Raw genomic sequence first — 21,533 nt, 5'->3', positions numbered from 1 at the left:
CCATTGTTTGTAAAAAAGCTACAATGTAGATGATTTTAGACATAAATCTTGGTATAGAATAAACAAAATATATCAGCAATTCAGTTTGATGTTCTGTGCATGAGAATTTGTTTACTTGCTTGTAGATTTAATATTTTGAATTGAAATTAGATACAGGTAGTCCTTGACTCATATAGCAACCCTTCAAAGTTACAATAGACACCCCCAAAAGATACTTATGACCCAGACCTCAAGTTATGTCTGCTGTGATACTCCTGCGGATGTTTTTCCTTGCAACCAACCACAGAAAGGCTGCAATATGCGTGCCCCGCCTTTTTAATATGCGTGCCCCATGCTGTCCCACCGAGTTCCCACAGACTGCGACTCACCCTGGGGTTTTGTTTTCTCAGTAGATGCTAGCCTTAGTTTCCCCAGTGTGGGATCATTTCTTCTCACTAGCACAAGTCTTTGCTTCCCATCAGGAGGATTTCTTCTCCTTGCTAGTGCTAGCCTTAGCGCTGCTGAAGCTGAGGGAACTGAGGCTAGCATCTAGTGAGAAAAGGAAAACAGAGAATTTTGCCAGTGTTATTTTTCACTCAGAAAAAGAGAGTCACTTGGAGGATTGTTCCACATGGAATAGCCTGTCCTTTTTAGAATTTTCTCCTTGGGGTAATCATAATTGTTTTTATTTAAAAAATATCTAAAAGAATGAATTTATCTTTAAAGTGTCACAACCAGAAAGTCCTTGCTCACTTTCTCTTAAACTCTGTGAGTGCCATCAACATCTCTGGAGGATTTAGAGACTTTCTGAAATTGGATTTTAAAGTGTAAGACAGCCTCTTCCTCTCTGTCCAAAGAATAAGCATTTCTATTTATTTTAAATAAGGCTACTTCATAACAATTTATTTGGAATTCATGCATTCTGCCATCAAATAGCTTTCAACAATTTAAAAATATACAGAAATTCTACTCTGTAACAATGCAAACACATAATTGTTAGATTATGATTTAAGGACAGTGTTTGATGTCTAATTTATATTTGTGTGTTTTAGTGCCATTCTTTCATCATACTTCTTAAACGAAAAACTTAATTTACATGGAAAAATTGGATGTTTGTTAAGCATACTTGGTTCCACTGTGATGGTCATTCATGCACCTCAAGAAGAGGAAGTTGAAACATTGAGTGAAATCTCCCACAAGTTAGGTGATCCAGGTGAGAGAAAGATTGATTACAAAAACTTCAAGGAGATACTTCTCTACTCAATTGTGGAATATAAATGGTGGGCCAGGGTCTAGTCCTGCTGTGAGTGTCCCTTCACATTCCACTAGATTTCTTCTGTATGAGGTTTATTTTGTATTTAGTTGCCTGTATCTAGCTGCCCCACAGCTGGAGATTCTAGTAAGACAGGATTACCAATGAGGCCTTTAAATGCTTTTAGTTGAATATGCTTACAGTGCTCTTGTATACACTTCACTTAATACACAAGAATCTGAAGAGGCATTTGCGAATGTTGAGACTGAAGTTGGAGTATATCTTCAACTCCATAACACATTTTAACCCTTGCCTGTGTTCTCTGAACACTTAGACTTTAAATGGTTTAACTCTGCAAAATTTAAAGTTGTAGCAATAAATAAATTAGACAGTAACTATGACAGTGTTTACTGTAAGATTTCCTTTTTTTCTGGAGCCTCTAAGCTATGAAAATGGCTTTGATCTTTAAGAACAATGTCAGCAAAGAAACATTCCTCCATTTTTTACTGGGAGTCAATATAGGTTTAGTTGACAGCTAGAATTAAGAAGATTCTTAAGCTACTCTTCATGAAATAATATATATATATATATATATATATATATTGTGAATGATGTAAATATTAAAATTGCATCATTAGTAAAAGTCAGGTAGGGTAAGGATATTTTTCTATGCATTCCTCTCTTTAACTCCGGGTTGGGTTACCTGAAATTTATACGTAACTCTCCCCCAACCCCCATTATTTCATCAACTTCGGCAAAATGCATACATTTGAAGATGTGACTCCCCTATACTGAAAATATACATATTAAACCTGTACACATCTACTGCCCTTAACTTCCTCCACTCCTCTCCCCTCAACAAAAGAAAATATCACCACTCTACAAAGTATAACTTTTGGTCATATTGCGTTCCTTTCCTTCTTTAGCTAATTATAAAACCTTTGACAGACCCCAGGTGTTTGTATGTTTTCAAAATGTGTTACTACTTAGTATGTGCAATTGCAGCATGCCATGTTTTTTTTTTTTTTTTTTAATATTTCAGGTTTTGTGGTCTTTGCAACACTCATTGTCATTGTATCCTTGATCATGATCTTTATAGTGGGACCCCGACATGGGCAGACCAACATTCTCGTGTACATAACAATTTGCTCAGTCATTGGAGCTTTATCTGTATCCTGTGTAAAAGGTTTGGGTATCGCTATAAAGGAACTTTTTGCAGGAAAAGCTGTGCTGAAACATCCATTGGCGTGGATTCTGCTGCTTAGTCTTATTGCTTGTGTAAGCACACAGATTAACTATTTAAATCGGGCCCTGGACATATTCAACACTTCTATAGTGACACCAATCTATTATGTGTTCTTCACAACATCTGTTTTAACCTGTTCTGCGATCCTCTTCAAGGAATGGCAACACATGGCAGCTGATGACATTATTGGCACATTAAGTGGCTTTATCACTATAATCGTGGGAATATTTTTATTGCATGCCTTTAAGGATGTCAGTTTTTCCCTATCAAATTTGCCTATGACATTGCATAAAGATAACAAGGGAATAAATGGCTGTGTGCCAAGCACATATGAACTATTTAATCACGATGAAGAAAGTGCAACTCGCATAAGTGACCTACATTCCCCTGATGGAATATCTTCCAGGAGAAATGGAAATCTGTCAATCTCCTAAAGAAAACAATTCTGTAACTTTTGTTTCATTGTGAAAAGCCAGATTTACAGCATTTTTCAATTGGATATATTTAAATAGTACTGTAGACAATCATTTTTTTAGGTTTGACTAGCTTGGTCAAAGAACAGTGGTGGATTTTTATTTGCCTTACTCTTAATTTAAAAATACTAAAGAACCTCACTCTGTTATTTGCTTAACTTAGTATGAACATGTAAATATTCTGTTTTGGTTTAAGACTTCTTGCACTAATGACAATTTTAACAAATAAAATGCTTTATTTCTGATGAGGAAATGATCTATTGGTCTTAGGTAAAAGTGAAGGTAAAGGTTCCCCTTGTACATATGTGCATATGTCCCCTTGTACAATGCACATTTCCGGCTCTAGGTTAAGGGTTTGGTCTTGCACATCTACAAATCTTTTATGGTAATTTGGTGAATTATGCAGTGACTTGTTCTTATTATAAATCACTGCTACTCATCTATAAAGTATATTTGGCAATTTATGATCAGCTCCACTCAAATGTATTAGATTCTATGAGATTTGCAGTTGCAACCAATGTGTTTTTAGTTGATGAACCAGACATTCCCGAGGAACAAGGCTTAAGTGATATCAGCTCACAAAGGCTGTTACATAGAAAAATGTTATTTTAAGAAAGTATCTAGGTGTAAACCATGTTTGTATATATTAGCACTTACCCGAAACACAAATACTTAGCGGTTTCAAGTATTTAAAGTACTTCATGTTGAGATTACTGCTGGATAATGCATAACAATTAGCAAATTTATTCATTCCGTTATTGAAAGTGGGGTGAAAGAATAAAATAAACTTGCCTCTTTCCCCCCCATCCCCCTTTCCAGCCTTTCTACTGTAACAACTATTACCTGCATGGTTTGACTCTCTGTTCTTCTGGAACACCAAATGCAATAAAAAATCAATGTACCTTTCTACTCCATCTAAAGCAGAGACAAATCAACAGCCAAAAGCCAGGCTTAGATGTGCTTGTAAAATGGAGGAATGCCTATAGATTATGGTTCAGCTTCTCTATATGGAAGAAAAAAGTTGAGAAGCTGACCTTCAAAATAGGGAAGGTGAAAACTAACTGAGACTGAGCTGGAAAAAGCTTAAAAGAGAATAAATTAAATATCCCGATAAAATGCAATTGGAAAAGAGCATCAAATGCCAATTGTTTAATCTACCTCCATCAATTGATTGCATTCAGAGTTAGAAAAAAAGTCTCAAAATGTTTGCAAGAACAAAAATGCAATGAAATTAGATGTTTCAGTTAATGGCTGAAGGCATCTGTTGTGGGAAGTAGTGTGGATTATTGTAGCAGTTTTTAGGTGTTCTGCAATATACCTTATCATATACCAATCAAGAACTCTTTTGGTAAGTAACGAAGTAATCAGATGTGATGTTAGTTGTGGCAATTCCACTTGCCGTCATTATGCAAGTCCCACCCAGTTGTAATGTCCCATAGTCACAGGATAGGCCTGATGGCTCCTCCACTGACTTTACTTGTTAGAAGTAAACAGTGAAGGCTGCAAACTGTGATCATGTGACTGCAGGATGCTGTAAAGGCCACAATCATGAGACCTTATAGTAGGTACTCCTTGTTCAGCACCATAACTAGGAAAGGCTGTCAAACATTAAACCAGGACTATCCATATAGTCTTTTAAAGCAGGGTTAGGCAAGCTTTTAACTGGAACTGGCCCAGGGTTCACCATAACTGGGGAGGGACCCCTGTATGGTTGGTGGGTGGTCGGCTGCTGTAGCAATGGGAGCGTGTGACTCCAGCATTCAAAAAGCGGAAGCTCCCAGCGCTGACTTTATTCCTCTATGCCTTTATTCCTTTTGGTTTCCTGCTTTGGAACTCATTGTGTGCCAAGAATCCAGCTTATTAAACCCTTTAGAACTCAAAGTGAGTGGAGTCCTTATGGTAGTTTTGGTCCGGAGCTTTGACCCTTGAGAAGAGCAAAAACCTCTTGGCAGACGGCTTATCCCAAGTGCCACAATACAACAGCCGCTGGGAGGAGGTGGTACATGCCATTATTCCCCCCACTCAACAAGCCGTTCAAATATCGGCCTGGCGGCCTGCAGTGAATGCAGACCGGCTGACCCGTAACCTATAGGCAGAGTTACTGACCAAACCCTAGTTCCTAGAGCACTACCAACTGCTTACTCAAGAAGGGTTAGTGTGGAAGGGCAGTACATTATATGTGCCACATACCCTGAGGTCACAGGTGCTACGGCAATGCCATAATGTCAAACAGTCTGGACACTTTGGGTTCCTCAAAATCCTACATCTAGCTAAGAGACAATTCTAGTGGCCACAACTGAATAACGATATAGAGACCTATGTCAAAACCTGTTCAGTCTGTGAAACAATGAAACCCCTATCAGAGAAATCCCCTGAACTCTTGCAGTCCATGGCTGACCCAATCTGGCCATAGGAGAAAATAGCCATGGACTTCATCATAGAGCTCCTAGAGAGCAATGGCCATACTGTCATATGGAATGGACAATCATTATTTTCCAAACAAGCCCATTTTGTGCCATATTCCATTTGCCATCAGCACAGAAATTGGCTAGGCTTTTCCTCACACACATCTACTGCCTCCACGGGATCACATGGAGAACCTCAGATCGGGGGAGCAGTTTATGGCCAAATTCTGGAGGGAGTTCAACCGATTGGATCCTCCCAAGGTCTAAGCTTGGTTTTCCACTCGAGTTCTAATAGGGCGGTGGAGAGAACTAATGCAATGGTGGAAAGACTGGGCAGAACTGCCATTTGCGGAGATGGTATAGAACAATGCTGTGTACAGGAGCACAGGCTTTACCCCCTTCAGGAAAGTTAATGGAGTGGAATTCGTCCCCATTCCTGAATACCCTCAGATAGCTCCTTCCCCCACTAGCCAAAATGAGTGGATGAAAGCGGCTGGAACCCAGAAGGTCCAGACTGATGAGGAACGAGCTCCACAAAAGCCTTTCCAAATGGGGAGAAGGTGTACCTCTTGACCAAGTACTTGAGGTTGAAGGTTCCGTGCTGGAAACTGGGACCAAAATTCCTGGGCCCCTTCCCCATTATGAGGATAATCAACCCAGTTACCATGGAGCTGAAACTTCCTAGGCTGTTTGGGAAAGTATATCCGGTCTTCCATAACAGTCTGCTGAAGCCCATAGAAGTAGCCAACAACCGGCCCATGCCATCGCTGGTACCCAGTCCTATAATGAGGGGAAGGAGACCCATTATGAGATCGACCAGGTGTTGGATTCCCAAATACATAGGGGAAGACTGCAATACCTGGTACACTGGAATGGATACCCAATAATGGAAGCCTTCTGGGTGGCAAGTAGGAATATTAGAGCTACCCAACTGATAAATTCCACAGGGACCATCTCAGCAAACCAGGGAGAGATAGGAGAGGTCAGGCTTGAGGGCCTGCTAACATGATGCTTGTGCTTATGATGTTACAGGTGCGGCCCTGGTAGAGAGGAGCCACCTGTCAAACCCTGGCCCGGGGTTCACTATACCTGTGGGGAGGGACCCTTGCACGGGTGGTGGGACTGTTCCTGACCAAAGGCTGCAGGCGGTGAGGACAAGACAATGATCAGCTGTTCCTGACGATCAAGCCGGCTCAACGATCAACTGTTTGGAGTTGCCTGCAGCCAGGCAACAACCAGCTGATCAGGCCTGTCAAGAGTGTTGGCTGCTGTGGCGATGAGAGACCGTGGCTCCAGCATTCAAAATGCACTGTGAGGTGGAGGCTCCCAGTGTTGACTTTATTCCTGTATGTCTTTATTCCTTTTGGTTTCTTGTTTTGGAACTCACTACGTGCGAGAATCCAGCTTATTAAACCCTTTGGAATCTAAAGCCAGTGGTGGTTTAGGTCCGGAGCTTGGACATTGAGAGAAGTGCTACAGTGAGCCGAGGTATATAGTGAAAATGAATAGGATAATGACTTCCCATTTTTCTTTATTTCTGGAGGTTATCCCAAGTTAGCCTATTTTAACATTTAGAAAAGAAATTTATGGCAGAGTTCCATAACATTACAGTGGGATTGAATAGTTCAAAATCTATCACATTGTGTTAACCAAGCTAAATATTTTGTAAATTTAGTCTATGTGTTTCCTACTTCAAATTAGAAAGAAACTCTTATGGCTATGAATTGATCATCTCTGCTCTTAGGCATGATAATCTATAATCTTAGAATTGTTTGCATTGTATTAGAAATTGTAATATTATTGCCTACGTTATAATGCAATTAGGCTACCTAGAAAATTGGATACAGAGATCATCTCTCTTGCAAACGTCTTGACTTGATACATAATTGAAACAGTAATTTTTAGACCAGAAAAGCCAAACAATACTTTAAAATTACAATAATATTTAATTCAGAAGTTTGAGAAAATAGAGAGAACCGTTAGAATACTGTTAATAATTGAACCATGACTCATCAAAGTATAATTCTTGAACAGTTAAGAGTCTGAAGATAATTTTTCTAAAACTAAATAACCCTTGAAACAGCTGGTAAGTATAAGTAAGCTGTGTTCCCTACATACTATTCCACAATAATTCCACCTTCAACTTTCTTTCCAATTAGATATAAAAACAGGATTCAGATTTACCAATTGTATGAGAAGCTTAAAAAAAAGTTCTTTATTCTAAGGATATTAACCAATTCCCTAAATCTGAATAAACATGAAGCATTAATTATTTCTATCTTACAATCATACTTTTAAAATCTCATTAAAATCTTTTATTTCCAAAGTTGATTACATTATGGGGTGAAATAGTTTTCTAAAGAGAACGTTCTATTGATTAAAAATAAACGGAGTGTCTTTAAAAGGTAAGCTGAGCAGTTTAATACTTTCCTTACACAAAAACATTTCAAGCATACTCCTATAATAAAATTCACTTTTGTTAGCAAAAGTAAATAAAGATCCCTTATATTAAGCCTTTAAAACAATTATAAAAACTGGAGAAATGCAAAGATTTATGCCTAAAATAGTTGCATTGCAAAGTGTTTTATCAAAAGTATTTAAAAAGTAGTCTAAAAACTGAAATTTGTGTACAGTCATTGAGTTTGAAGACAACCATTCAAACATTTTAGTTGAACCTGGAAAGCAATGAAGATCAGGGCAGTCTCCCTTAGGCAAGAAATCTAGTTTCAAAATGTGCTGCAACTGACCATTGTTTCCAAAAAGATCACGGGTCTTTTCTAGTTGCTGGCCAAAGACTGATGAATGGGAGGTTGGAAACAGCGGACATGTTCCACCGGTGTGCTTTCTCCATCACCAGATTTCAAATACTTGTCCAGTGTGGCAATAATTTCATCATTCAAGATCTGGAACTTGCGAATTCTCTCAACCATTTTTTTTAAAGGCTACAAAACGAAAATTATAATCAGTAAAAGGAAAAGGAGGCAAAATGAAACACAACGTGAGAAATAAACCTTGGTCAAACCTACCACATTCTTGATGACTTCATCTTTGCCATCATGCTTCTGGACTTTCAGTAAGTGATAACAGAAATCGAGCACATCAAATCGACGCTGCTGTCCCAAGAGCACAATAATCATACAGCCAGCCCAATGCAGCCCATCTCCAAAACATTGTCTACGAAGTAAAAGTGTAGAGAAAGCGCTACATTATATTCAGTAGGGAAAATCAGGATTCTGGATTCCCAATTCCAAGTCTGTTACAACAATTAACAATGTTGACTGAATGTTTTGCAGAATGTTGCAATATATTATTATATGGTATTGCTAATACTGTAAATATGCAGTCAAATACTATTTTTCAGAATGGCAGGATCCATTCAGGATAGGATTTTAGATTTAGGGGCGAAATGGATGCCTTAAGCATATGTCTCTTTAACCATTAAAAAATGCAAAGAAAGAGCCAAATGGATTTGAACTACTTTGTGTTGGCTTTTTTGAATTCTGTCTGCTTCCTGTTGGCTTTTTGGGGATCAGAAAAACATAGCTTGCGTGTTTTTAGCATGCATTTCTGCATGCATTTCTGCATCCCTGCCTAATACTACTGTATGCTATTTTTGCCTCATTATACCATCTTTAACTTCATACACTTCTAAAGAAATAATTATATGAAACAGAACCACCCAAAAACTAAAAACTGATTTGAAATGTCCTACGTTTAGATGCTGAAAAACAAAGAATCATTGTAATCATAATCAATTGTGTGTCATTAGATTATCATTTCTGCATTTATCAAACTACATTTAAAATAGTATTTTAACCTGTTGGTCTAATGTAAGTAATTATTAAAGTCTTAAGACTGATCATCCAAGTGCATTTGAGTAATGAAGCTGTACCAGCATTAATATACGGTTTACTGATATTTGCAAAGGTATTAAGAGTTTAGTGATGCAGTAAATTCTTAATTCTTTAGTTATATCAGTCACATCTAACTTCTGAAATAAAAATAAAGCATTAATAACAATGCCTTTGCCAATATTTGGATACATACTCCACAGTAAATTCATGGGTTCCTACTGGAATACAGTATACAAACTGCATTGCACTCCAAAGGCGATGAAATTCCACACACTCATCTACATGCATCACCCCATTGCTAGGGAGGGGGCCACGCCATATGGGATCATCCAGGAATATTCGAATCCTTGTTAAGATGACTTCAAACATAGAAAGTCCACAGCAGAGACGCTCCTTGGTTAGCAAATCTCCTTCTCTTGCAATGGCAATTTGCTATAATTGCAACCAACAATACAGTATCAGTCTACAAAAAACTTACTAATGAGTTTCAAATAGGATAGAAAATTATACTTTCCCATCCTATTTTAAATTGTTTTTACTTAATTACTGAAATTTAAATGAAAGTCATACAAAATAATCTATGTGTAATGAAAATGAACTAAAACTTGAAAAATAAAATGAATACAATATTAACATATAACCAGATCACTCTTTTAACACATTAAATCTACATGATAGATTTCTACAATTGAAAGACAAAAATCAATAAAGATTTTTCCCCATTCTTTTAACAGAATGTGTTGTGTTCTTTTCACTTGCAGAGGGTAATTCTCATCACTGACTCGAAAGGTCATTAAACCTAGAATTCTATACAAAGCGTCATAATTTGGAATGAAATTCCACGTTGTGTTTACATCATTGGCTATTAGGGCTTCCTCAGTGTTGTATTAATGGTTGTAGTGATTGAATCCAAAAAGAGCCATAAGGCAGCATAACCATACTAATATTTGAAAAAAAAAATCTTCCTTGCATTTTTCTTTTCTTTTTTTCAGATCAACCAAATGTTTCTCCATTAGTTGCAACAAAATGGTCAACTGGCTTGTTGCCTGGCCCAGATGAGAGACATACAAGAAACTGGGACTGATGCAGACAGCCACTGCCCTGTCTCCCCATCACCAACACCCTTCGCACCACCCAGCTCCCTGCCAATACTGCCTCCCCCCTGCTGATGCCCTGCGCCCAACTGACACCTCTCCTCCACTGACACAGATGCGGGCTGGACAGGGTCAGCCCACAGACCAAATGTGGCGTGCTGACACCTGCAGGTGTAAAATGCCCAAGTCTGCCCTAGCCTGATATTGTGGGCTGAGAGTTACTGGTCCAAAGTTACCCAGCTGACTTTCAAGCATAAGGCAGGACTAGAAGTCATGACCGACTAGTTTTGAGCCTGGTGCCTTAACCACTAGACTAAATTTGCTCTCAACATTCAAAGTATATCTATATCTCAAACAAAATGGCACAAAATATTGACAAAATACTCCTTAAGCCATCTTAAGCAAATATTTTTCTAATGAATGGAATTGATAAATAAGACTATTATTTTCTTTTGGAACATATGAAAATTGAATATTCAAGGGGTTTTTTTTTCTCCCAATAAGAGGAAAATAATGTATCTGTAAACCTTAAATATATGTAAGTAAAAAAAGGAGGGGAATCTTCTTTGATTCTCACTAATTCATATTGACATATTTGTGCAGTTTCTTGGTATAGTATGAAAATAGTTTTCACTCTCTTTTGTTTCAGTATCCCAGTTTACTTTACAGTCCTGTTCTGCCAAATAGTTTCTCCATCCAAATATTAATTGTGGCCAATCCTATTTAGTGTTCTAAATCACATAATCTGGCTAGCTGGTGTTGTTGTATGGCACATAACTCTCTAAAATCTGAATCATGAATCCACTGAGATAAAATCTCATTCTGTAGAAATCACATTACTAATTCAACCAACGTAGGATGCCAAAAAGCTCTTTCCTCTACACAGTGGTAAGCAAATACGTAAAAGGGCAATTCTGTAAAAAAAAAAACATAAAAGACTACCTGAGGTGTTCCCAATCTTTCAATCAATGGAACAAGGTGGAGTGGAGCGTATTTTGTTTCTAGTCTCTTCAGTTTAGCATCAAGTCTTTCCCCCTCTGGAAACAGAGAAAAAGAGAATAAAATGTAACTTATTTTTCATTTATTTACTGTACTGTTCTTTTATCCCAACTTTCTGCATTCAGTGTCTTAAGGAGGCTAATAAAGCCTGTTCCAGCTTAACGTTTTGTTTGATTTATTTCACCATCACGTTTTATACATCCGAGAGTACAAAATAAACACTAACATTAGATCTTTATATAATGCAGAAAAACATCCTAATTTTTAAAATGCACCTGGCTTATACATCTCATGAAAGGAAATGTTCTGTGGCAAATATCTGACAAAGATGACACATTTTCTTAACTACTAAGCGAGAAGAAGGACTGATGAAATCTCATTTTGTAAACTAGCAGGATGTGTAAATGATACAAGAAAAAATAAGGAGAAAAAAGTGCTCAAAACAAAACTTAGATGAGGAAAAAGTATAAAGTGCAGAAAGTCACTTCATTAATCACACTAAGTTGCTCCAGCCATTTAAGCTGCTTCATCTACTCTCTGTACAATAGATATGCACTACTTATAACAAAGGACTTCTTTAATTCTGATACAAATGTGTGCTGTGCTTCATTAGCTTCTTGTCTTGATTTTGCACATTGACAGCGTAATTTGGCACAAGTATTGCGGTTGAAAAGCCATAGGAAAAAGCATACCCTTGACATGAATTCTTGGTAAAATATTCTGGAATGGTGCTGCATGCAATAGATCACACACTTCCTCCAACGACTGCAACAAAGAGAATAAAGATGTAACACTAGAGAGCTGTGATTGGGAATCTCTGACTGCAACACTGAAGTCGTTGGCTGATTTTGAACTGAAGTAGAAATACCCCCAAAAGAGAATATTTTTCCATGTGTTCTTGAAAGAAATTGGCCGGTGTCCCCATGTATAGGAACCGTTTCATAAATGGGGAAAATGAAAAGAGAAATACTGCTGAGAAGCATGGTTAATCCTACTCAAACTACAAGCAGCAATGCCTTGATACCAGGGTAGTGAGCATTACATTTTTTAAACTTGCAAGATATAGTGTGATGGTTTTCTTTTGGTAGATTTGCCTCAGTGTAAAAGTTTTTTTTTAATCAGAATAGGAACATAGTTTTATGGGCAGAATAAAATGTTATTTTATGAGCAAAGCAATTAAGCCACATAGCATAGTTTATCAAAAAAGCGTAACACAAATTATTAATTTGCATTGTTCAAGCAGCAGATGGAAAGATGTCAACTGAACACTGAATTAAGCTTTTGTTTTCAACATTATTCTAAAATCCACTATTTGCTATAGGATAGTTTTCACAATAGAGCCCAAAAACCAGGAAAGTAATGACAGGGCTCTCATTTTTAAAAATGGTATCTTTAAAATGTACTAAATTTGATAATTGCTCATTTAGACACTTAACACCACCAGTGAAACCATCAGTGCCAGGAGGCTGTTTTGTATTCCAACAGCACTAAAAATTCAGGCAGGTCACCTTCACAAGGTAGCAAACAGGGTTGTTTTCAGAATATACTTTCAATATGCCAAATGAAGGAAGGAAATACACAGATTATGCTACTGGCCATTTACAGCAGAGGTTTTTCTTCCCAATGATTATTCCAGCTAGTTTGGCAGAACTTTCAAATAAGTATAGTCACCACCATGCAAAGCCCCATTTTTTAATACATATACGTGTCAATGCAAATTTTAAAAAGGCAAACTGTCAGTAACATAGTCACTACTACCATCTTAACTTCTTTAACCACTTATGTAAACAAACACCTTAGATCAGTGGTCCCCAACCTTTTTTGTACCAGGGACCAGTTTCACCCAGAAACACTTTTTCAAGGAGGGGGACGACGACGACGACGACACACTTTTTCAAGGAGGGGGGGGAGGAGTCCGAGTTTGGTGGTTTGCTTGCAGACGCTTCATTACCTGACTAGATAACATCTGATGTTGTTACCTAGTCGGGTAATAAAACGTCTGCCAGCAAACCACCAAGTTCAGGGAGGCTCAGGACAAGTCCCTGCAGGATGGCTGAGAAGCCCCGCCTCTCAGCCCTGCCTCCCTCAGCCTCATCCCTCAGGTGTCTCCCTCCCTCCCTCCCTCAGCCTTATCCCTCAGGTGTCTGCCTCATTCCTCTCTCAGTCGCTCTCTCGCTCCTCCACCAGCCCAGGAAGAAACTGCTTCAAAGAAGCCAGCAGGGTGGCTTTTCCTGTCAGCGCAGCTCCTCTGAAGCGCCCGTTCACCCCACCCGCCGCCACAGTTCAATCCAGTGCTCCGTTCTGCCTGCCTCCCTTCGTTTCTGGTTGTTTCAGAGCAGCTTCGGCTAAGTAAAAGAGGCGAATAGTTATTATTCTCAGCCAAAGCTGCTCCGAAACAACTAGAAACAAAGGCAGGCAGGCAGGCAGAACAGAGCACTGGATTGGACCACAGGCGGCGGGGTAAGGGTGAACGGGCGCTTCGGAGAAGCTGCGCCGACAGGAAAAGCCACCCTGCCGGCTTCTTTGAAGCAGTTTCTTCCTGGGCTGGTGGAGGAGCGAGAGAGCGACAGAGAGGAACGAGGCGGGAGGAAACCAAAGCCACTGAGCCGGAGAGCAGGACAGGCTTTGGTTGCTTCCTCCCTCCCCTTCTTTCATTTGTGTCCTTGATCCCTGATCCCAGCAGCATTCACCGAAGGCGAAGAAAGCCGCCATTTTTATTTTATTTTTATTTTCTTTGCGGTACAGGTCCGCGGCCCGGTGGTTGGGGACCCCTGCCTTAGATGATATATAGATTTGCTGAGGCGCTAGGAAAATTTATTGTTGAAGGACTGTTTCTCTATGGAGTAACTCAGTCTCAAGTATATTTAATATTTTTAAAATTGGAAAACATTTTTACAAGCACTTAGGTAATCGCAAGAAGAACCATTCTGATTTTTGATTACTCATGTATCTTGAACATTGATGGTGTTTCAGAGCTTCTCTGTAATTTCTCTAAAGACAGATTTTTATTTTTCAAAGTCCTTTTTCTAGACCAGATAGCAGAGGCATAAAAGAAATAGGACTTCTCCTTTGAAGGGAAAAAGACCCAAAGCAAGAGCCTGTATTTGTGCAAATTTTGAATCTGAATTCTTATGAAAAATGCTAGAACTTCTTCTTGACAATGTTATTTTCATAAATAATTTAAAAGTATTTGCAAGTATTTGCTCTTAATTGACGGTTCATTTTGCCATAATCTTTAATATATGATGCATCCAGGGAAACAATAGCACTGGTTGGTTTCTGCAGCGGGAGGCCAATGCTGAAACATGCATGACAATGTCATCATGCAAACGGTCTTATGGGGCACAAATATGTAATTGATGCATTTGCATGATGGCATTACAGTACATGCTGAATACTCTTTTGGCTTCATTATACTGTAGTCTGTTGTTGACACTGCTTTTCCACACCTACCAGGCTTTGCTCAATGAGGAGACAGAAGAGAATAGCATTTCCCACTTCTCTCAGATTTTGGAAACACACTGTTTTCAGTTCAGCATACTCAACAATATCCTTGAGCTGATGATGAAAGAATTCCAGAATTCCTGAAGAATGGGGTAATAAGAGAGATAGACAGAGAGAGATGGGGGGGAGAGAATGTCATGTAAGTCAGCACTACAGTATGCTGTTCACAGAAAATTAGTATTTCCCCCTTATATTTGTTACAGATCGTCCTTGACTTAAATGGTTCATTTAGTGACCGTTTAAAGTTACAACAGTACTGAAAAAAGCCCTATGACCATTTTTCACACAACCATGCAGCATTCCCATGGTCACATGATAAAAATTCAGATGCTTGGCAACAGCTCATATTTATGACGGTTGCAATGTTCCAGGGTCATGTGACAATTTTGCAATCTTCTGACAAGCAAAGACAACAGAGAAGTCAGATTCACTTAACAACTATGGTAAGAAAGATCATAAAATGGGGATCATAAAACCCACTTAACAGTCTTACTTAGCAACGTAAACTTTGGGTTCAATTGTGGTCATAGGTCAAGAAAACCTATATCTAGATAACAGATAATCAGAGTTGGAAGACACCTTGTAGGTCATCTAATCCAACCTCCCACCCAAGCGGGAGACCCTACATCATTTCTGACAAATGGCAGTCCAATCTCTTCCTCAAGGTCTCAAGTGATGGTGCTCCCACAACTTCGGAGGGCAAGCTGTTCCATTGGTTGATTGTTCTCATTGTCAGAAAGTTTCTCCTTGATTCCAGGTTAAATCTCTCCTTGTTCAGTTTCCATCCATTATTCCTTGTCTGGCCTACAGGCGCTTTAGAAAATAGCTTGATCACTTCCTCTCTGTGGCAGCCCCTCAAATATTGGAAGACTGCTATCATGTCTCCCCTGGTCTATCTCTTTTCACTTAGAATACTCTGGGATACCATGATTGATCCCTTCTTGAACTGTTGTTTTTTCCCCAACGTTGGAGTGTGCAATGTTGGAGTGTTGTTTTTTCCCCAACAAAGGAGTGTCCAACGTTGACAATTTTTTGAATTCTCCAACCAGCCATAATATTTTTACCCAAAAAATATTATGGCTGGTTGGGGAATTCATATAATTGCCAACGTTGGACACTCCTTCTCTAAGTCTTGAGATTACTGTAATATCAGTAATCAACAAAGGTCAATTATGGAACCCCTGATGCCTACAAAATATTTTGGAGGAAACCTGAAAATATATTATCCTAATTTATCACAAACTGAAAACTAAAATATAGCAATATTAGTCTTTATAAACACTACTTAAATTGTTTATTAAATAACCCAACAAAAAGAAGAAACAAACATTCATTATTAACATAATTAAAATTGAACTTACCTGGGGAGCCATACTCGTGTCTAGGCAACCTACAGATTTTGGGCATTACTTCCATTAATGTCTTTACATACTGAAGAATTGTGCCTTGTAACTGAGAAAGCAAATTTAAATAATATTGCTAAATAAGCATAAATTGAAGTGGGGTTCATAAGACACAAACAATGTTTTAATTGTACTACCATATTAAGCAGGTTTATATAAAAATGTGAACTGTCATGTGAACACTGCTTCAAAGTGAACACATTTATGATAAAAAACATACAAATGCAATAGTTGTACTAGAAGTACATTTCATCTCTATATAGGTACATTTGTATATTTTAAGAAGAGTAATGATTGAGTGAAAACATAAATTGTATTGTTTACTGCTAATACAAAGTGTAAATTTAGGCAAATTAGCAGATATGACTAAGCATATGTTGATGATATCTCTTGGAAAACAGTGGGACAAGCTGAATTCCCAAAATGAAATGGTAAAAATACGTCAAATATTTTTAATTAATAAACTAAAACTTCCTGTGATTCTCCTCATCAATACTATAATATGAAATTTTATATTTCAAGGGAAACACAGCCCTAGAATAATGTTCATGCTTCTAATGCTCATATAATTAGGAATGATTTTCATGCAAAATTATAATTCCTATTTTCATGTAATCTCAAACATTTATAGTCAGTGGCATTCCCAGAAATACTCCTTTAATGACTGAAGCAGTATGAATTGTGATCCAAAATATGTGAGGGACATAAAATTCAAAACCTTAGTGATTAAATGAACTTGAATAAAGGGTAGCTTTTTCTATTTATTGAAATAAAAATAATTCACATACCAGACTCTTGACAACTTTCAGTAATTCTTCCATCACCACAGCAATCCCTTGATATCCCAGTAGTCTACAGATCACTTTGAAATGAGGAGGCCCTACAAAGTTCCTATAGTTGCTATAAATGCTAGAGTATGCCAGATTCAAAGCCTAAAGAGAACAACGCAATCCATTCAAATCAAATTAGAAGGTATTTCCCCTTTTCATTATAAGATATATGAAAGAATCCTTTCAAGGAATCAAGTTACATTTAATTTAAAAACTGAAATGATATTTGAAATATGATACTTTCAGTTAAAGTAAAGGAAGAAACAAAATGAATTTTGTAATTAAATGCAATTAGCTCTACAAATAAGCTAGATCTATGCCACTGAGGGTTTAAACATGGTAACTAGATCCTGAATTGCACTCAAAAAGAAACTGGAAGCCAACGCAGCTTACACAACAGTAGTGTGACATGGGCAAATTTCAGGGTACTCTGAACTATGTCTCCCACACTATTCTGGACCAATTGTAACTTTCAGGTCGTCTTCAAGAGCAAGCCCAAGTAGAGCATATTGCAGTAATCCACTACCCTTCTCTTTTTAAAAAAATCTTGCAATTGTTACAACTGAATTGGCAGGATCCACACTTTAAAAAAAAATTGTTATCTGCTCCCCTTTTTCTACAGGTAGATTCAAAATATAGAAAGAAATAACAATTAGCTCTGACATTTCTAAGAGTTGTAGAGTTGAGAGGAAATAAAACCTGGGTCTCCCCAGTCTTAATTTGACATTCTGCCCATTACATCTGGCAAAAACTTGGCACATGATTTATATTATAAAATGTTAAAGATAAAACAAGGTAGAATATGAATTTGCCATTTAATGAATCTAATACACAAAGTAATGTATAGGAAAATCTTTTACATGTTAATATCAGCCTAATGTTACAAAGACTGTGTTTTACCATAAGAAATATAACAAGATACAGATAATTAATAGCACTGTGAAACAAACTTAAGGATAATAAAGCCCAAATGCTCTAATATGACCTTTCCCTCCCCCTCAGTCCAATGATTTAGTACCGATGTCACTAAAGAATTGGGAATTATTCACTTGAATCGCCCAAGAAGCAAGCAAAATCTGGCAAGAGTGCTTCAGAATGCCTTTGCATTAGCAAGAAAGAAGAAAGGAAAGGAAAGTTTCCTTAAGAAGCAGAACAGGCCGGATGTAAGTAGAAGATATCATAATCCCCATCACAAGAAACCCCTGTAAACAAAAGGTCAACGAATGGGAAATTTATTGTGCAGAAAGCATGTAGTAGCAACTATGAATCATGAAGAAATCTACTTGCTCATTTGCAAACGATCTTTTATATTTGAATATTTTATGACACTCTCAGGATTTTTACTCTGAGAATAATGTATGGAATTTGACCAGTTGTAATTATTGGCCAATACTGATGATTTAAGGGGGAATCCAGTGAAAAATACCACCTTCATATATTTGTATATCTACATTACTTTCTTGAATACTCAAATTAAATTGGTGATTTAATTATACCATATACAGTAAAGGATCCTGCTTTTGTCGTATTTCAGTTTGGAGCAAAGCAAAAAATCTATATTAAAGACACAGAAATTATAAGCTGCAGAGAATTTTAAGAAGTCAAATTCCATAAATTATGCTCCTTGTATTATATCAAACCTTCATTGTGCTTTTTTCTCACTACAGCATTAAGTAAGTCCAACTTACTTGTAGATTATAAACAAATGTTAATTTGTCTGCAATATTATTCAGCAATCAGTACTTTTAATTCAGTCAAGGATCAGTTTTACTCTGAGAATGGACCAACATAAAATGGGTGATATAATAAAATATGTTTAACAGATTGGATAGCTTCTTTGCTTCATTGGCAAAACCTTAGACTAATTGTGATACCTTCTAAGAGGGTTACCTTTATTATGACCTCATTTTCTAGAACTAAGGATGAACTTTGCTTTAAAACATAACATTCCCAAGCTTCTTTATGTAGAAACAAAGCCACTAGGACAAAAGTGGAACATTTTATCTGCCAATGGACTGGTTTGATAATCAACTTTGAATGATTGACAACTACCTGCGCATCTGTCTATCAGAAACAAATAAACAATTATGCCCCACAAGTTATACAGTGCAACTATTCTTAAAGTGGATCTCACTGAAAAAAGTACAGACTGCAAAATTAAATATAATACATAGTGCTACAGAATGAAAATTGTCAAACGCCTGCTACATGAAAAGCAAATACGGAAAAATATTAACCTTTGATCCATGTAGATATTGAGGCTGTGCATTGGGCTGCTTGTCTCTCTGGAATTCCTGAGAAAATGGTAGTACTGTTCGAACAAACCTACATAAACCAAACAAGGCAACTGTCAGGCTCCAAAAACCAAGAAACACATGTGATTCTTTCAAGTAGATTTCTTTATTTTTCTCACTAGTGGACAGAATCGTGCCAAACTAAAACATGCCACTAACCGCACAGAAATACACTCCGGGAACTATTAGGGAGGGCTGTCTTCATCCTCCCCACCCCCACTCAATAATCTATCTGAACTAAGTTATCTCCTGATCATCTAGATTGCACTACCTCCCTGCTGGCAATCCAGACTATATTCCATCACAGCAACACAATTTATAATTGTGGAAGTCCCACCTTAGTCATGAAGGCATTTGTTAAATTTATATCCTGCCTTATTTTAAATCTAGGTGTCACTTTTAACATTCTTTGAATTTTCCCATACAACAATTTAGTGAGGTATATTGAATTGAGAGAAAAGCAGAGACTAGCCCTGTGAGGTTCTGTGGCTGGGAATGGACTGACATGTGGGTCTCCTTGTGGCAGTCCAACACTTTCACCATTATACCTCACCAGATCCTATTCCTTTTTTTAAAACATCAGTTCTGTATTATTATGTGAGTTATGAGAAATATGACTGTGGAATTAAGGTGTCACGCAATAGAAAAGCATCACTACAAAAATATTAAACACTAAGGTATTGGAAGGTACTTGACTTCACACAGTAACTAGAAAACATTATTTGCTTATAGCTGGGATGCCTTTCAGGATAAAAATCTCTGATGTTGATATAGTTATAATACTATCAATTTTTGGTTTTGTTTTGTTTTCTGACATTACCCAGTGTGTACATGATACATCAAAACCTCACTCATATATTCACTGAAGTTGGATTAGTATGCTTTATAGATGGCTAAATCAAAATTTAGATTCTAAAGTCCCCTTTTCTGACGTATTGCAATTCAAGAGCTGGAACCTTAAGTTCTACCAGGCACAAAAATAAAAACGTAACCTTTACATATATAAAATATTATCACTTGTACATTACATACAAGCACTGGCAGAACTACTGCCCTTTATTTATTTTTTACCCTTAATTCTTTGAATCTACCCAATTGTTCCAAAGCCTTTCTTTTACATAGTTTGTTCTAGTTAAATGAGATCAAAAGCTCTATTCATATCTGCTCCCTCTGCATTTATGAATAGTGAGGCTATTGTATAAAACCTGTAGGCTAGAATCAAATACCATGCTCCACATAGTACAAACAATTTTAACAGCACAAGCACATATATAAAAATGCACATAAGAGAAATATCTAGTAACTACTGCAAAAAAAACTAGGAAGTGCTACTATTTTATAGGTCATTCTCCAATATTTATGCCTCAAGCCAATCACTGAACCTTTCTTGAAAAGGATTATTTCAAATATTTTTTTAAAAAAGAGAAGTCCCTGTCCACAGAAAGCTCTGATAACAAGAATCATGTGCTTAAATCCTCAGAGTTAAGTTGGCTATTGCTTAACAATATCATTGACATGTAGCTATCAGAGCAAACTTTATTATTACCAGGATCATGAAATGAAATATAGCATTCAAAAACAAATATTTAAAAATTGTCTCACTAACCTGTTGGTAGACCCATTGTAGCAATAATTAGGAAGGAAATCATAGTTCAGTTCCCAAAAGACATGAAGAGTGATTCTTCCATAGGGAGCAGATACATTATGATTGGCTTCTCTGAACATAGCATCAAAGCTATCCAAAGTCATATATCTGCTCAGGAGCTTGTGTGTCATCTTGTTTATTTCTACTAATCCATCCAACTCCTGATAATTTTTCATGGATAGGTAAAGACATAAGGAGAGAAAGAAATTAAAAAATCATAATCTTCTAATAAAGTATTAGATCTTTTTTAGTGACCGTGCACATCAGAAAAATGTTGATCCATGTTGGAATTATTTCTTACCTAGTTATTTCAAACAATAGACAAAGAGGCAGAGTCTCAAATCATCTTTGTAATAACAGTTCAAATATATGATACATTGGCTTCCTATCTAACCGGAAGTTCCTAAATACTGAATAGCCTATAGGATGACACATTTCAATGCCTTTCCCTCAGTTGCACTGGAAGATATTGAAAGATTCATTTCATAAACTATTTAGATCATTGCAGCGATGGTCAGATTGAAACTATTGTACATGTTCTTCTCCGCTGCACAT

At 37.3% G+C, this 21,533-nt stretch overlaps 2 protein-coding genes across 2 annotated transcripts; one reads left to right on the top strand and one right to left on the bottom strand.

The window, feature by feature from the left end:
* Nucleotides 1-1,031: 1,031 nt before the first annotated feature.
* NIPA2 (NIPA magnesium transporter 2) lies at nucleotides 1,032-3,195 on the top strand (the record flags this gene model as incomplete). Its single annotated transcript, XM_087938434.1, is given in 2 exon segments — nucleotides 1,032-1,192; nucleotides 2,274-3,195. Coding segments are annotated over 2 exon segments (799 nt in total), but the record flags the coding sequence as incomplete, so codon positions are not given.
* Nucleotides 3,196-6,869: 3,674 nt separating this feature from the next.
* Nucleotides 6,870-21,155, bottom strand: LOC148125130 (cytoplasmic FMR1-interacting protein 1-like). Its single transcript, XM_087938433.1, has 10 exons — nucleotides 20,940-21,155; nucleotides 19,277-19,364; nucleotides 16,998-17,141; nucleotides 16,168-16,258; nucleotides 14,756-14,886; nucleotides 11,995-12,067; nucleotides 11,246-11,340; nucleotides 9,403-9,641; nucleotides 8,382-8,529; nucleotides 6,870-8,297 (listed from the first exon to the last, which is right to left on the bottom strand). The coding sequence occupies exons 1-10, from the start codon at nucleotides 21,152-21,154 to the stop codon at nucleotides 8,133-8,135; spliced, it is 1,389 nt and encodes a 462-aa protein (XP_087794559.1). The 5' UTR covers nucleotide 21,155; the 3' UTR covers nucleotides 6,870-8,132.
* Between the last annotated feature and the right edge of the window lie 378 nt (nucleotides 21,156-21,533).

The sequence above is a fragment of the Pseudonaja textilis genome, chromosome 8 (genome assembly GCF_049901715.1).
Source record: "Pseudonaja textilis isolate UNSWEBS1 chromosome 8, rPseTex1.2, whole genome shotgun sequence".
Classification (NCBI taxonomy): Eukaryota; Metazoa; Chordata; class Lepidosauria; order Squamata; family Elapidae; genus Pseudonaja; species Pseudonaja textilis.
Note: the sequence above shows the minus strand (reverse complement) of the source record. Positions and strands in the feature narration are given on the sequence as shown.